This window comes from Pterocles gutturalis, unplaced genomic scaffold, assembly GCF_000699245.1.
Source record: "Pterocles gutturalis isolate BGI_N339 unplaced genomic scaffold, ASM69924v1 scaffold22138, whole genome shotgun sequence".
Lineage (NCBI taxonomy): Eukaryota > Metazoa > Chordata > Aves > Pterocliformes > Pteroclidae > Pterocles > Pterocles gutturalis.
Genome location: NW_010118672.1, coordinates 25,330 through 36,793, shown reverse-complemented (window position 1 = coordinate 36,793; position 11,464 = coordinate 25,330). Strand labels below are relative to the sequence as shown.

At 39.8% G+C, this 11,464-nt stretch overlaps 1 protein-coding gene across 1 annotated transcript; it reads left to right on the top strand.

Annotated features, from left to right (window-relative positions):
• The first annotated feature begins 200 nt into the window (after window positions 1–200).
• SETD4 (SET domain containing 4) lies at window positions 201–10,087 on the top strand. Its single transcript, XM_010076323.1, has 10 exons — window positions 201–270; window positions 675–770; window positions 2,355–2,392; window positions 4,406–4,494; window positions 5,179–5,608; window positions 6,363–6,537; window positions 7,208–7,289; window positions 7,644–7,724; window positions 8,737–8,860; window positions 9,749–10,087. The coding sequence occupies exons 1-10, from the start codon at window positions 201–203 to the stop codon at window positions 9,881–9,883; spliced, it is 1,320 nt and encodes a 439-aa protein (XP_010074625.1). The 3' UTR covers window positions 9,884–10,087.
• The last annotated feature ends 1,377 nt before the right edge of the window (window positions 10,088–11,464 follow it).

Here is an 11,464-nt window from a genome sequence, read left to right as displayed (position 1 = left end):
CCTTTAGGGCTTTGCTTGTGGTGCAGTTTCTAAACTGCAGAGGCATCTTATTGAACAGGCAGTGCTCTGAGTTCTCTTGTTGACATAAACAAAACATGCAGTATTTGGAAGTGGTATTAAGTGGTTTTTAATTTATTTATTTGTTTTTTTTTTTTTTTTACATTCAGGCTGTCTAGATAAAGCAAAATCTGTTTCTAAATATGAAGAAAAGCAGAGGCCGGACAGGTCGAAAGAGAAGAAGAAAACACTTGCAGAGTTTTATGGATGGAGGTACTATCCCTGGAAGTCCTGCTAATTAATAAAATAACCAATGTTTTGTCAAAGTGTCATTTTATGGTGTATATGCAAATTTTCTAGTATTAGTTTACAGTCCCAAGCAGAGCATGGTGAATATTATGAGCTCTCTTTTCTGGCTAATGGCATGTACTATGTTATTGTTAAATTCCCTGACCCTTGAATATGCTGAATATCTCCTACAGTTCTGAGATCTCCCAGTGCCCAGATGCCCAGAACTTAGTAAGCTAGTTTCAGGGCAGCCTTTCTTGCTATTCTATTATGCTATACTAAAATATCCAGCATACAGTTTTTATGACTATTCAGGAACATTTTTCAATTTTCTTTATTTTTGATTAGAGTGCTATTTTACAGCATTAATCCCCTCTTTCTGTTTTTAGTCAACTGCAGTCACAAGCTGGAATACATTAAACTTAAGAAGTGGCTAAAAGACAGAGGATTTGAAGACAGTGATTTAAGGCCAGCAGAGTTCTGGGGTAATGCTTTAATTATTCATTGATGGTACAAATTTCTGATTCTTTTAAGAATGTTAGATTGCCAACCATATCCTGGGCTGCATCAAAAGAAGTGTGACCAGCAGGTTGAGGGAGGTGATTCTCCCCCTCTGCTCTTGTGAGACTCCACCTTGAGTATTGTGTTCAGCTCTGGAATCCTCAGTGCAGGAAGGACATGGACCTGTTGGAGTGAGTCTGGAAGAGGGCCACAAAGATGATCAGAGGGCTGGAACACCTCCCATATCGGGACAGGCTGAGAGGGTTGGGCTTGTTCAGCCTGGAGAAGAGAAAACTCTGGGGAGACCTTATAGCAGCTTTCTAGTTCTTAAAGGTGGCCTACAGGAGAGATAGGGAGGCACTCTTCATCGGGGAGTGTAGTGATAGGATGAGGGGTAATGGCTTTAAGCTGAAAAAGGGTAGATTTAGATTAGATATTAGGAGGAACTTTTTCACTGTGAGGGTGGTGAGACACTGGAACAAGTTGCCCAGGGAAGCTGTGGATGCCCCATCCATGGAGGTGTTCAGGACCAGGTTAGAAGAGGCTTTGAGCATCCTGGTCTAGTGGAAGGTGTCCCTGCCCGTGGCAGAGGGGTTGGAACTCAATCTTTAAAGATCCCTTCTAAGTCAAAGCATTCTATGATTCCTGATTTAATTTTGAGTCACACACCTGGCTGGCATCAGTAAAAAAAAGCCAGTTACTGTTAGTTTTTTAAGGACTTCTGGCAAATGCACGTGAATGTAATTTAATGTATGTAGATATGGAGGCTTGAAGTAGTGTAAACTTTCTTATATTAAGATGATCTTGTGTAAAACTTTTGTATGAGCATACTCTGTTATGCTGCAAAACATGCACACCTACGCTGAATTCCTTGTAGAAATTGAGATTTCAAGTGTTAGCACAGTTTTAAAGAAGAAAGTAATATCTCTTTAAGTGCTTCCAGTCTTGGAACCTAACCTTGTTGTCATTTCTTCATCTTTTTTTCCCCATGCAAGTTCAGCAGATGTAGTGATACAGATAAGTAAATTATTTTAGAGCTGGGATTCACTTTGTGCTGTTTACAGTAAGGGTATATACTTGTATTTTTTATCTTTAAGTAGATTATGTTTCAAAAACTTTTGTAGCATTAAAGATAGAGTAGACAGCATAGCATGAATCAGAGAAGAATATTGTGAATAGAAATTGTAGAGTTCATTTAAAACTCTGAAACCGAGAACAGCAACTAGTGATGAAAAAGAAAAGAAGAAAGAAAGATTTGAAGAAAGAAAGATTTAAAGAAAAAATTGTGAAAAGGAAGTTGAGTAATTGCTAGGGCAAGTGTTGCAAGGGATGCAGGGGAAGGGCTTTCACAGGGTTCTAAAAAGTAAAAAGAGACTAGGAGAACAAAGAAATGGCGTATATATCTGGAACAATCCATAATTGGCTTTTATGATTTGGAAGAGATAATATATGTTCTTTTAGAGCTCTTTCTTGCTGGCCTGTTAATTTATTGCAGCTTATCATAGTCTCCTTTATTTTACATATATATATATATGTGTATTTAAGCATCCTCTTTGTTCCTGCTTCAGATACAGGAAGAGGACTGATGACAACGAAAGCTCTTCAGGTTAGTAAAGTTCGTTCTAATGCAAGAGCTCCTCACGTTCTTTTGAGATGTAATGACTTTTGCAACAAGCAAAGCACAAAATTCCAGACAAGGTCTTCACAGTTCCTGTTGTGAATGTCATTTCTGGCCTAATATCAGAATTTGCCATGTTGGCATATCTGTAGAATGATGTCTACTCTGCTCTCATGAGACCCCATCTGGAGTACTGTGTCCAGCTCTGAGGCCCCCAACATAAGAAGGACATGGACCTGTTGGAGCGAGTTCAGAGGAGAGCCATGGAGATGATCAAAGGGCTGGAGCCTCCCCTATGGACAGGCTGAGAGAGTTTGGGTTCAGCCTGGAGAAGAGAAGACTCTGGGGAGACCCTATAGCAGCCTTCCAGTACTTAAAGGGGGCCTACAGGAGAGATGGGGAGGGACTTTTTACAAGGGCAGGTAATGCTAGGATAAAGGATAATGGCTTTAAACTGAAAAGGGGTAGATTTAGGTTAGATATTAAGGAAGAAATATTTTACTTATATTAAAAGGGTGGTGAGGCACTGGAACAGGTTGCCCAGAGAAGCTGTGGATGCCCCATCCCTGGAGGTGTTCAAGGCCAGGCTGGATGAGGCTTTGAGCAACCTGGTCTAGTGGGAGGTGTCCCTGCCCATGGCAGGGGGGGTGGGACTCGATGATCTTTAAGGTCCTTTCCAACCCAAACCATTCTGTGATTCTGTGTCCTGTGTACCCTGAGGACTTGTTGGATGAAGACATTCCTGGATTTAGTATGTAGTTTTGTGTTTCCGTTTAAGGCAATCAGTGGCAATCAGTCCCTCCTTCATGCCTTCTCCATCAGCCACTGGCTCCCACAGCTTCCTCTGTACTGTAGCAGTCTTCCCCACTTGTGTGGTAAATTGCATCAGGAAGCTAAACTGATAAAAAACACTGTCTCTATAAAAAAAAAATATTAGATTTGATAGCTTTGTGCCTTGAAATCTCCCACCTTGGTCAGACCAGTGCTGGTACAAAGGGAGGAATGGCATATCAGGGAGGAGGATGGAGGAAAGGAATGGAGCTTTAAGCAGCATTTGGCTTTAGAATATCTTAGCCATAATCTGAAACCAGAGCTTTAACCTCGGTAGACCGAGCTAACAGAAATATAATTTCTCAGACATTCCCAGCAGAAAAGCAGAATTATAGAAAAAATACCTTGCCCATCAGATATGGGCACAGAAAGACTGAACTCTGACTGAAAATTGCCTCTCAGAAAATAGGCTTGTTGGAGAAGTTTCCTAACTGATGTGAGAATAGTTTGTCAAATAATGGGGAATCAGACTCTGAAGCTTTTGCAAAATAGAGTGTATGGCAAGAGGTAGGAAGAAGATGCAGTGGAGAAGTTGTGTATAGAGAACAGTGTATGTTCTCATGCTGGCTTAGGGTTAGAGCCAGCAGTTGAAACCAGAAACTCAGGTTATCCACAATGCTGGGAGTCTGCAGTAAGTGAAATGAGAGCTAGACTCAACTGGGCTTGAGCAAGATAGGGAAATTTAGTAGAGGAATGGGAAGGGGAGGGTGCTGACTCTCCCTACAGGCATGGACATGTATGTCTCAAGCCAGGCATGAAAGCTAATTTACACACACAGCAGCTTGGCAAACAAGGTCAGGATAGACATGACCTAAAATATCCCTACCACATACTGTTATGTTGATAGAAATTCAGCTATTTGTGAGATCTAATCTAAAATGTATCTCAGTACAAAGAAAGTGAGTAGCCAGGCACCAAACTTTCTGGGAACAACTAACTTTGTGCAGGTGAAAGTTCCCACTGACTTTCCCTGAACTGTGACTGTCTTAAAACTGTGCCAGTTTCTTTCAAGTTCCAGTGTCGCATCTGTTTGCTTCTAGACATTTGTGTTCTCTGGGGAATGTCTCTCTGGGGAATGTCTCTCTGTTCAGAAATTGCATAGTAGATGAGTCATTTACACTTGACCTTTACTATTCATTGTGTGTGATGCGTTTTTTTATTCTCTCAAAGACAGGAGATCTGATTATTTCATTGCCTGAGAAGTGCTTACTTACCACGAGCATGGTCCTTAGTAGCTGCCTGGGAGAATACATTATGAAGTAAGTGAAAAGTGACACTTTGTGGGCAAGCTGGCCTTTACTGCAAGTCACTCATTAGTAGATTAATCCTCTGAAGTGGTCATAGGGCTTTAAACTGCATACCCTAACTTGTTATGAGTATTTCTTGTGGATTTTCATGTGTGTGGAATGCTTGGATTAGTAAGGTTTGGACACAGAGCATCCCTTTTTATCTCAGCAGAGTTAGAGGGATGGTACAGGCTTGAATTTGACCTGCTTCTAGAGCCAGCTTGGACCTAAATGTCAGTTATGAATGTCTTTTTGGGAATTTGCGCATCAATAGGAGAAGGAGGATAAAAATGGGTTACAAAGCAGTCACACGAACATGGCCTTTTAGAAGATTCAGAACAAAGACCTATGCTGGACATTGGGAACTTGTTATGTATCCTAAAAAAACCCACACCCCCCCCCAAAAAAAAAAAAAAACAAAACCAAAAAACCAAAAAAAACAACAACCCAAGAGGTGAGCCTGAAGTTGGTACTACAAACCAGTTTTTATAGCCCCTTTGAAGTCATCAAAAGGACTTGGAGATGAACTACAAAGAAGTTTAAAATAGAAACTTTTTATAACATTTAAAGGAAGAGAGATAAAATACTGCTGTATCAATTTCCTTTCTCACTTCTGTGTATCTGCTGTGTTGATATTTTTATTTTGTTTTCTATTAGATGGAAGCCTCCTGTATCTCCTTTGGTAGCACTGTGCACATTTTTAATAGCAGAGAAGCATGCTGGTGAGAAATCTCTGTGGAAGCCATATCTTGATGTTTTACCCAAGACATACACTTGCCCTGTTTGTTTGGAGCATGATGTAGTAAGCCTTCTTCCTGAACCTTTAAGAAAGAAAGCTCAGGAGCAGAGAACAACGGTCCATGAGTTGTACGTGTCTTCCAAGGCTTTCTTCTCTTCTCTGCAGCCTTTGTTTTCTGAGAACACAGGAACTATTTTTAACTACAGTGCTCTAGAGTGGGCTTGGTGCACTATTAATACCAGGACAATATACATGAAACATTCACAGAGGGAATGTTTTTCTCTTGAGCCAGATGTTTATGCATTGGCACCATATTTAGATTTGCTAAACCACAGTCCAAATGTTCAGGTAAGGAACTAAAATAGATCACTTAATTTCTTTATCGGTAAATGCACTATCTCAACACAGTATGTGTTTATGTGATGGATTAGGAGTGTCTGGAGGTCAGTGAGAAATCTCTTTGTGGGAAAAATGTCTATGCGCAGGCTGAGTACTCACTGTTCCTATATACCCTGGAGGTTGTTACTTAGCCCAACACAGATGAATAAAGCTAATTCAAATATTTCAGTTTATGTAGCAAAGCAAAGTTACAGGCCTGCAATGGCTCAGTGAGTTTTGCATCCAAGGGATCTATCAGGAAGAGCCACTTGTAAATATGACCCTACTCTGCTCTCCAGAAAGGCTCATCTCCTAAGACAAATCTCAAGTTACATGGTCCCTGTGTTACTTCACCCCTGGCTGAAGCTTCTGAGTAGCCTTAGGAAAGTGTACAGAGCAGTTCCACCTTATGTCAGGGACCGTGTGCCAACAGAGAGTTGGGATGGCACAAAAGTGGCCAACTCTGCATGAAGCCATCTTTATTTGCAGATTTGGGGCCTCTGTAGTAAGTCTACACTGTGGGTGGTACATCCTGTGGACTAATTTTTTGATGTTCTTCTTCATACTAATGGGTTGCCTTTTCAGACACCTGTAACACTTTGGTTTTTTTCAGTGTTAGAGAAGTGTTCAATAATGTTGGATTTTAGTATTCAAGGTCTGATTCCTTTTTCACCCTGACTTCCTGCCAAGAGTAAAACCTTTTTTTTCTTTAAACTTCTTGAAGGTAAAGGCTGCATTTAATGAGCAGACAAGAAGCTACGAAATTCGGACAAATTCACTGTGCAAAAAATATGAAGAAGTATTTATCTGCTATGGTCCTCATGATAATCAGCGACTGCTGCTAGAATATGGATTTGTTGCCATGGATAACCCTCACAGCAGTGTTTATGTCTCATCAGGTTGGATAGATAGACTGTCGCCATTGAAAGGCACAGAGAACAGAGCATCTGAGCATGTTAATACTGTCTTGTCTTCAACAGGAGATGTTGGTAAAAGGGGAGAACTAAAGCATATTGAAGAAGTTCATGCACGTGTATATAATTATATGCACAATATGCCCAATGCATATTAAGGCATTATAGTTTTTTTTTTGTTTGGTTGGGTTTTTTTTAGTGCCATCAAAATATTTATGTGTGTTTCCAAGAAGTGGAACAGGGTTTGATACCACTTTGAACTACATAGAATTTACGGACTGGAGATTTAAAATTGAAAGTGTTCTTTTGTAACTTTTTTTTTTTGTAAAATTGTAATTCTGAGAGGCATGTGTGTAGAGATTCCAACTGGATATCTTAAACTGTTGATCCCCACAAACAGAAGTTGCCGAGAGTGATTCATAACTTCAGTTTGAGTCAGGATTTCCATTATAAGTATACAATCCTGGAGATTGCTGATAGCTTTTGAGAAGTAGATATATTCTTGGTTATGTTAAAGTTCACCACAACGTAGGAGGTTTTGGTCTTTGTCCTATAGCTACTTGGAAAATATGGTTGAAATGTCATTTCAGAATTGGGAATTGTGGTTTCTTCTACATACCATTTATTTAAATATCTAAAATTCATTTTTATGCAGATACTCTCCTCAAATATTTTCCACCACTGGACAAGCAGAGAAATGCAAAACTCTCCATTCTAAAGGATCATGATTTCTTAGAGTAGGTATTTGGAGATTTTTGTTTTCCTATGAGCTTTCTTTTTACTTTTTCTGGGAGTGAAATTATGCTTCTAGTGTCAAAATCCAGCATTAAATAATTATTTGCTTTTTTAACAAACTGATTCATTTGCTGTTTGTGAGATGACGTATTGATGTAAACACCAATATCGAAGCCCGAGATAGGTTTCAAGGTACAGCCTGTCACCTGTCTGTCAATAGAAGCAGAGTAAGGGGAGTCAAGGAGTCCTAGTTCCAAAGAGCAGATCTTCCCTTGTTGACACTTGTCAGGAAGAAAGCTATCATGCTGTGAAAGGTCACCTATGCTTTCTGCATCTCATCACTTCTGACTTTTTAGAAACCTGACCTTTGGATGGGATGGACCATCTTGGAGACTCCTCACAGCCCTCAAGTTGTTAAGTCTCGAAGCAGATGAATTGTGAGTTTCAGTGCTCTGAATATTTAGACAATGTCCATGTGCCATTTTCCTTTCTTTGCTCTTTACTGGCTGTGTGTGAGATAGTGGACCAATTGTTTTGAATCTCCTGTGTCTATCTCATTGACTCCAGGTGAGAAGTGAAAAGAAGAAAGGCAGAAAACACCATATAACGTAAAGTCATTGCCTATTTGCTGCTTTGTTCTTTTGCTTTCTTGTGTTAAATACTAGACACACCCCATTGTTTTCCCTTTCTATTTTGAGAACCAGATATTACTATAAGGTTCAGACTCCAGGCCTTTTTCCTGTTGGTTTGATGGGACTTAAATGCTATTGACTTTGCTTGATTTTTGTGAAGCATGTGTTCCACAGGCTGCTTCTGGAATGCTAGGGCCAAGCAAGTCACTAAAATTAATCTCCAGTGACTCAAACCTGACAGCACAGGTTTGATCACTTGTTCCAAATGGCAAATCTGCCTCAAACAGCATTGAAAGAAAATGGTTACCTAGGTTTTGCTTGTAAGAGTACATTACAAAAAAAAATGTTTTCTCTTTTTCAAAGCTGTTTATGCTTTGAAGATTTGTTGCTGAGTGAAATAAGGTGATTATAAGAACTGAAAATAAATCCTCATGATACTGGTTTCAAGCCCATCTGAGCTGAAGTTTAACAGAAGCCTTGCTGATAAGTTCAGAGTGAGTAGTTTTTACTCCTCAGTGGTACTGCAGAAGTTAGTGGCAGCATGACAGAGCAGTAAGGACCAGAAGCATTGGTTTAGGTGCAGACTATGGCTTTGGCTGAAAGGGTAGGGGTGGAGGATTGTAACTGCTGCTCCAAACCATTAAATCTCTTTTGTTTGCCTTATCAGTCTCATATCTGAATGCTGTGTGCCTTTTTCATGTATGCTAACCTTACTTGCCTTAGACCACTGATTTTATTCTTAGCATAACCATATATTTATCATTCAGCTGGGGAATACAGCAAATGATTGCATGTTGTTCAAACATTTTGGTTCTAGTACTTGCTGGAGGAGAGTGCTGCTTGGTGATGTAATTTCAACCAGAAATGAACAGCAGACTTTGAATATAACAGCAAAAATTTGCCGTGTTTTAATAGAGGAGACACAGCATGTCCTTCTCCAGGTAATTTGACTGGAACAACAAGGTAGCCCAGATTCCTTTCTCTCCTAGCATAAATGTACAGCAGTGTAATTTTCTGGGGGGAGAACAGAGTGACGAAGGGAATTTACTACACTGGGGTGGTGTAGGATTTGTTTCCAGGGTGACTGAGAGCACTGAATTGCTCAGCAGAATTTGTGGCTGCAACAAAGAAAGGACCCATGTTACAGAGCTTATACAAAGCCCTGTAAACAAGTGAAAAGTATTTAACTTTTCTCTGCCTACAGCATGAATGTGTTTGTTGAAGTTAAAAAGAAAACACAGAGTTATGTGGGGTGGGGACATAAGATGTTGCAGACCTGCCACGAGTGTCTTGTTGCTGAAAATGAAAGCTGTGTTCATTAGAGCCAGTCAAACTGAATGAACTACCCATGTCAGCCAGTCTCCTGCAAGGGAGGTCTGTGCTTTCTCTCTCCTTCCTTTCTGAATTTTGGTGAACAAATCTGTACTTAATGGTGAGTTGGATAGCTATCATGGAAAAGGGTTACTAAACCCACACTTTTGCAAGGGAGACTTGTATATTCACAGAGTATGAATCTGGTTAATCTGGTCTTGAGCAACATCTTAGGATATCAGGTAAATATTTCCTTTCCCTTCAACTTCTTGTTTTCTATCTTCTTTCTATCTATCCATGTGATGATTTTTTATTTCTCCCCCCCCTTTTTTATTTTCTTTTTTTTTTTTTAATTTTACTATTACAGTTTCTTTTGTGGAAGAGTAAAAAAAAAATACTATTTTGACATAGTTTATGGAATCCCTACCATAGATAAGCTTTCCACAAATTTTATGTTCATGTCCTATAGTTAACAACCTAAATTTTAAGTAATTTCATCCCATTTGTGTAAACTTCAGATTTCCCAGTTGAAAATGAACAAAGCAAACCTCAAAAAACAGCTGGCTTTGGTAGAAGCACTACGCTTGGAAGATCTGAAGATACTACAAAAATCCGCTGAGATTCTTTGCAACTTGAATATGGCAACAACTTGACCCATCTGGAGCTGTGATAGCTGTGTCTGATTGGAGCTCATTTGCCATGGATGTGCCTTGCTCAACTGTTTTAATGGACCTATGCAGCAAAGAATAATGTAACAAGTCATCAGAATACGCCTACGTTTGTTTACAGGGTCACACAGGACCCAGAGTCTTATTTTTTTCTTTGCTGACCTTCTTCAGTGATACAAAAGGTTAGCCCAAATGGTAGGGGGGAGCACAGGTGGCTTTCATCACATCTCATTGAAATTACGGCTGCTATGAGCAAAATAGCTTCTGGGGTAATTTGAGCAGCCCTGGGATTGTGGGCTCCAACATTCCTAGACTATACAGCTGCCTGTGTGGCTAAAGCATGGATCATAGGGTCAAGCAGGTACTCCTTAGTGTGTATTGTGTAAGCTCTGACACCTGACAGAGAGGAAGAGGACACAGCCACTTATATTTGCCCTGTACTGATCCTTTCCTTTTTTCCTGAGGTTTGTACATGTCCCCAGGGCTTGACAGTTCATGTAGTGCCTGTGCATTGCTGAGATAATAGACGTGGACTAGAGCACAGATCAGCCCTGTTGTGACCAACTCCAAATAATTCCTTTCACAGTTTCAGCTCAAGTGTTTCTTGAACGTAAGGAAGTGTGAATTTCCTTCATGTGTACTCAAATCTCCCTCCAGATTTGCTAGTTCATGTTCTGACTCCTCCTGCTGGGAATGAGAACTGAAAGGATGTATCATTTTGAACTCTCTCATTTGGAAGACCACCCAGGCAATGAATTCTATTTCCATACAGTTCTGGTCGTCGCACTGAGAAATGTTCCTATCCTGTCTCCAAAGGGATAGTCTCATGAGCTGCCTTTCAGTATTAGTTCTACCTAAGCAGGGAGCTTGAACTCCCTATGCCATTTAGACAAGAGGGAGACTTCTTCAAAAGACCTTTCATGGCAGGAACCTTATTTAAGCCGTATGAACTTCATTTTTAATTGTGACTGAGTTGTGATTATTTTCCATTTTGTGAAGAATCACATTTCATATAATTTTTCATGACTTTTAAGCATTTTTTAAGAAGTGTTTTTAAAGAGTTTATTTTTGTAAATGTCTTGCTTCATTTGCTAGAAGACTTCTATATTTTTGAAATAAATGAAATTGTGTACAGCAGTATAGGCATTCTAGCTAATTATATAATTTAAGGGAAAAAAATACAACAACTGAAAAGTGTTAAGTATTCAAGCCCAAATGGACCTTCAGACTTTCACTGGTGCCTTGTGAACAAGAATGTTATTGTGTAAACTTGCCTGGATTTGAGGATTCCTCTGGGGTTTTCCCCGCTTTTCTTTCCGTGTTGGTCTGTTTGGTACAGGAAATGTTTTGATACCTGGAGCTCTGAGAAGGGCCTTTCCTTACCTAGAAGGATATGTTGGTTTAGGTTCAAAAGACTGAGGGAACTGAGAAGTATAACTATTTGCTGTTACCCAGTTTCCAAAAACAAAAATTCTTGGTTTTGAAGTTCCATCTTCATAACCTTTTCCTAGGATTAGAAAATCCTGAAAATAAGCAATTTTCTGCCTTGTTTACCATAGCGCACTG